The 5,000-nt window shown below is 58.1% G+C and overlaps 3 protein-coding genes across 3 annotated transcripts in view; 2 read left to right on the forward strand and 1 right to left on the reverse strand.

Annotated features, from left to right (window-relative positions):
- Window positions 1–2,164, forward strand: part of PTSG_06847 (uncharacterized protein) — a gene marked incomplete at its 5' end in the record, with an annotated part of 3,247 nt that extends 1,083 nt beyond the window's left edge. Inside the window, one exon of the mRNA XM_004992190.1 lies at window positions 105–2,164. Coding sequence (XP_004992247.1) covers window positions 105–1,943 — 1,839 coding nt within the window. The 3' untranslated portion in view covers window positions 1,944–2,164. The remainder of the gene's footprint in view (window positions 1–104) is intronic.
- Window positions 2,165–2,300: 136 nt separating this feature from the next.
- Window positions 2,301–3,837, reverse strand: PTSG_06848 (uncharacterized protein). The gene has a single exon (XM_004992191.1). It carries the CDS (start codon window positions 3,800–3,802, stop codon window positions 2,369–2,371), a length of 1,434 nt encoding a protein of 477 aa, XP_004992248.1. The 5' UTR covers window positions 3,803–3,837; the 3' UTR covers window positions 2,301–2,368.
- Window positions 3,838–3,880: 43 nt separating this feature from the next.
- The window catches only part of PTSG_06849 (uncharacterized protein), a 1,214-nt gene continuing 94 nt past the window's right edge, over window positions 3,881–5,000 (forward strand). The window contains exon 1 of the mRNA XM_004992192.1: window positions 3,881–5,000. This exon is cut by the window's right edge and continues 94 nt beyond it. Coding sequence (XP_004992249.1) covers window positions 3,945–5,000 — 1,056 coding nt within the window. The 5' untranslated portion in view covers window positions 3,881–3,944.

The following is a 5,000-nucleotide window of genomic DNA, read 5'->3' on the forward strand; positions in this document are numbered from 1 at the left end:
AACAACAACAACAACAACAACAACAACAACAACAACAACAACAACAACAACAACAACAACAACAACAACAAGCGCAACCAGCGCGTCACACAACCACGCCGAAGCAACAACCACTCGACTCGCTGTGGCTGAAACCGGCATGGTACACGATGGTGGCCACCTTGGAAGAGCCAAGGCATGCGAGCCACCTGCTTCGGTTGCGCAATCTCATGAGCCGTGCACACACGGAGCACCTGTTCGTGGCCCTGCGGGTTCACGCGCCTTCGTTGAAGATCCACAATGCCAAGAGTGTCGTGGTTGTCTTCAAGGCCGCCGTTGACACGATTGACCTTCGCAACATCGACTGCGTGGAATGGAGCGTGTGGGGATCTGATCCTCCCGAGGCCGTGGTGGAGAACGTGCGAAGCATGAAGGTGCTCGGCAGCGAGCACTCCGCGTTCAACAGGTTTGCCGACGTGAGCATGCTGGCGGGCGTGTCCGTTGCCGAAGTGCGCAGCCTCAACCGCCGCAACCCCCTGACAGACATCACGGCACTGGCGCACGTGCACTCGGTCACCCTCGTCGACCTGCGGCACATCACAGACCTCTCGCCGCTGCGCAACGTGCCCGGCACCGTGTACATCAAAACCTGCGAGCGCGTTCTTGCGCAAGAGCTGACGTTGCACGCGCGCCACGTGGAGCTGCGTTTCATGCGAGGCCTGCCTGGCGCTCTGTGTGCGCCAGACGCAGAGACAATCGTTCTCAGCAACTGCGACCGTCTGCAGGCGCTGGAGTGCGGCGCTGGGCTGAAGGACCTGAACCTGTCCGGCTGCTATGCCCTCACTTCCATCGTGAGCCCACCCGGCACGGTGATTGAGACAGCTGAGGTGCACTCGCCTCGGCACTCGGACCTTCTGTGGGATGCACTCCACCACCAGCGTATTCGCACGCTGAAGACCAACGTTGTGCGCGACGAACTGCAACACACGCCTGATGGGGTGCCGCGGACACTGTCGCAACTCGTGGACCGGCTCCTGGTGCACGTGGACAAACTCGAGCTGTCCGTGTGCTTCCTGAAAGAGCTGGCAGAGCTTCCGCCCAATGACAGAATTGAAGTTGACGTGCGCTGCTCTGTTGGTGACACCAAGATCAAGGGCCCGGTCCCACCCTTTGTGAAGAGACTTGCCGTTGACGTGTCAAAACCATTTGACGTCTCCATCCTGGCAGACCTGCGGCGTTTGCGGCTGCGCGCGCTGCCATTTATCCAACAAGAGGCCGAACTGATCCGTGTGAACGCGTTGTCGGGGCTGCAGGAGGTGATTGTTGAGGGATGCGCCCTGCGCGGGTGCATCTGCGGGTGCAAGACTGTTCATCTGAAGAAGTGCGAAGTGAACGTGGGCGTGCAGGGCGCAAGGGAGGTGCACGTGAACGATTGCACCGGAGACGTGTCGGTCACGGACACGGAACGCCTGTGCGTCGCTCGTGGCGCGGTCACCTTCAAGGAAGTGCGCAACGTTGTGCACATGACCGTTCGTGGTGACACTGCCCCGGCGCGGCTCGTGCCGTTTACGATTGAGTATGCGAGTGACATCACCACGTGCTGCTTGTGGCGCTGCGACATCAGCGGCTTCAACAGTTACACGTCAGTGCGACACTTGTACATCAACAGCTGCCGTGTGGACGCCGCCCGCCTTCTTGCCAAGCAGGACATGCCTCTGTCCCACGCGGTTCACGTGAGCCAATTGCTGATCCAGCATAGCCAGCATGGCGAACGTCCTACTGATGGCGTGGATGACAGCGGGGACGTTGATGATGGTGGCGATGGCGGAGATGGAGATGATGGCCTTGATGACGATGACGGCGTTGATGACGACATGCCCCCGTTTCCGCACAACTTCACCCTTGTGAACCGTACCATGCATGATCTTCGTTCCGTCTTTACCCCCTGGCTGCCTGAGTCGTAGAGCGTGTGCGTGGGTGCGATGTGTGTGTGTGTCTGTGTGTCTGTGTGTGTCTGTGTGTGTCTGTGTCTGTGTGCGATGTGTCCGTGTCTGTGTCTGTGTGCGCAGCGCAGCGTGTGCGCGAAATGATGATTTGATGGCGAAGACTAAGACTGTTTTGCTTGCTTGTTTGGCTTCTCCTCTTTTCTCTGACTCAAGCTCCCTGGCTGCTTCTTCTGCTCATCTTCACACGTGTGCTGTGCCATGACTTTGGATAAGAACTTATGATTCGTCTATCTGCTCTATGTCTCTCCTCACTTTGAGAACTAAAAACACAAAATACCCGAAACACATCACGAGATCACACATCACAATCACACACATGTATCCATGTGATGAATATCTCCTTCGCTCCACCTATCCACTCCCCCCCCCACCTCCAAAGTCACTCAACATCCTGAGTCAATGATGAGAACAGAGTCCGCACTGTGCGGCATGGCGTAGACGAGGCCGCTGCTGCCGTTGACGTTGCTGACAAACACGCCGCCAACCCACGGCAACAAGCTGTCCACCGTGACAGGCAGGGTGGTGGTCGTGGTGTGCATGGTGTTCGTGGCCGTGTTGATAACGAGGATGGCACCTGTGCTGACGGGCAAGCCGTAGATAAGGCCGTTGGACGCGCGAATGCCACTGATCCACTTGCTGACGGAGGGGTCGAAGCCCGCCATGGTGGTCACGTCCGTGGTGTTTGTGGCGGGGTCGATGATGAGCACGGCGTCGGCGCGGAGAGGGATGCCGTAGATGAGACCGTTGGAGCCAAGCACGGTGTCGTACCAGCGATCGGAGCCAGAGCCAAGACCAGCGATGCGTGTCAGGTCAAACGTGTTTGTTGCTGGGTTGAGAATCAGCACAGCGTCTGCATTGCGTGGTGCGGCATAAATGAGGCCGTTGCTGGCAAGCACGCCCATATACCACTTGCAGCACGCGATACTGAACCCAGCGATGGTGGACGTGTCCGTGGTGTTCGTGGCCGGGTCGATGATCAGCACGGCCGTGGAGCTGTAGGGGACACTGTAAATGAGGCCGTTGTCCGCGAGCACGCCATTGCTCCACTTCATGTCGTTCTCGGGGGCCAACCCGGCCATGGTTGTTGCGTCGACCGTGTTGGTTTTCGGGTCGATGATCAGGACGGAGAGCGCTGAGTATGGAATGCCGTAGATGAGGCCGTTGTCTGCGAGAACACCGCCAACCCACTTTGTCTTCATCGTGGTGTCGTCGTCGAGGAAGACGCTGGGGATGGTGGTCGAGTCCGCAGTGTTGGTGCTGGGGTCGATGATGAGAACAGACTCTGCATTACTCGGCATGGCGTAGATGAGACCATTGGGCGCCAGCACCCCACCACTCCATTTTGACAACCCATTTGGGTCTGGGCCAGGAACGCTGATGCCTGTGATGGTGGTTGTGTCGATGCTCGGTTGGACCACCCCTGCCGCACACAGGCGCTTGCTCAGCAGCTCGGTTTGAGCAGTCAGCGCACGGATCATGGCCTTGCGGCCTTCCATCTTCGCAGCCAAGCTTGTGACTGCATTCTGCTGCTCCCTGATCACGTGTTGCTGTGCACGGGCTGCGGCCAACACATCCACGCCGTTGATGTACACCGGGTGCTGCAGCGGGTCGCTCGTGTTGATGTGAAACGCGCCCGCGGCATCCTCCTCCAACACGACTGCGGGGCCATCATCCGCGACCGAGGAAGGTGCAGCAGCAGCAGCAGCAGAAACGCCAGCTCGGTGGTTGAGGGTGAGGGTGAGGGTGGTGGTGATGAGGAGGAGGGCGAGGAGAACCACAACAACAGGGTGGAGGCTCAGCCCAAGATGTGCACGCATGTTGCTTGCTCTTCCTCGTGCGAGCAGCGTGACGTGATGGACATAAATGCGCATCAGATCATTTTGACGGAAAAGAAAAAAAAAGAAGACAGCAAACAGGGTGACTGTGCACGTATGTCTGTTTCATTCCTCGCAGCGACCGATGAGGATGAGGGTGACGGCTGCTGTGCTCTTGGCTGTGCTGCTGGCAATCGCAGCGTGCTTGTGGCTGCTTGTTGCGGTGACGGCGACGATGCTGGACGGGCTTGAAAGTCATGAAGGAGTGGACCCCTACACGGAGGACGCGTGCCCTGCGGAATGGAAGTGGCACAACTTGACCATGTTTAAGGAGCTCGCAAGCTTTTCTGTCTTTCCTCTGGCTCCTCGTCGTGCTGCTTGGATCGACTCTCCCGGTTTGATGGTCTGGCCAAAGTCCTTGGCGAGACTCATCTTGCGCAACCACTCGTCTGACACATGCCTGATGGGCTCGAAACACTCGCAGCTTGCATCTTCGGTATGTCCCGTCAAGAACAGCGCCTCTGACCGCACTCAATGGCGCTGGAGTGGCCTGGAGCTGCTGGAGTTGCTGCTGGCCCTGAGTCCACTGATAGCGCTACCCATGGTGTGGCTGATGCGACAAGTCTTCTTGTTCAACAACCGCAACTGCGAGGAGAACAGAGCGGCTTGGTCAACGTTGATTCCGCGTCACCTAAGCGCGATCTTAGTGTGCAACACCTTCACCTCCAGTGCTCTCCTTTTCACTTTGCACCACCTGAGGGGTCAGTATCAGGAATCCGATTGGATTGCTGTGCTCGTGTTTCAGCTCATTTTCTACGCGATTGGTCTGATGGTCTTGCTGGTGGTTGCCCAGATGCTGCGCGATGGCATGCGCCGTGTCCTTTACAACACTGCTGACCCCCACGACGCCCTGTTTGAGCACATGCACGTCTTCATCGCTGAGGAAAACGAAGGTGATGAGGACGAAGACGAAGGTGATTGGGAGGAAGATGAGTGGGACGTTGACGATGATGATGACGAACAGGATGCACTGTTTCAGATGGCTCAACCTTGGCCTCAGGATGGGATGGGTCCACACCTGCTACCTGTGCCACGCTGGCTGGTTCTGCGGTGGCGACGGCAACGCCGCGACGATGACCAGCGCGCCCGCCCAGACGAGGACATACACCGGCGTCTTGGATGGGTGTGTCTGCGTGTAGGC

The sequence above is a fragment of the Salpingoeca rosetta genome (genome assembly GCF_000188695.1).
Source record: "Salpingoeca rosetta unplaced genomic scaffold supercont1.17, whole genome shotgun sequence".
NCBI classification, from domain to species: Eukaryota; class Choanoflagellata; order Craspedida; family Salpingoecidae; genus Salpingoeca; species Salpingoeca rosetta.

Excerpts from the sequence above, each read along its gene's own strand:
- PTSG_06848 (XM_004992191.1), bottom strand. The coding sequence starts at position 3,802 with ATGCGTGCACATCTTGGGCTGAGCCTCCACCCTGTTGTTGTGGTTCTC.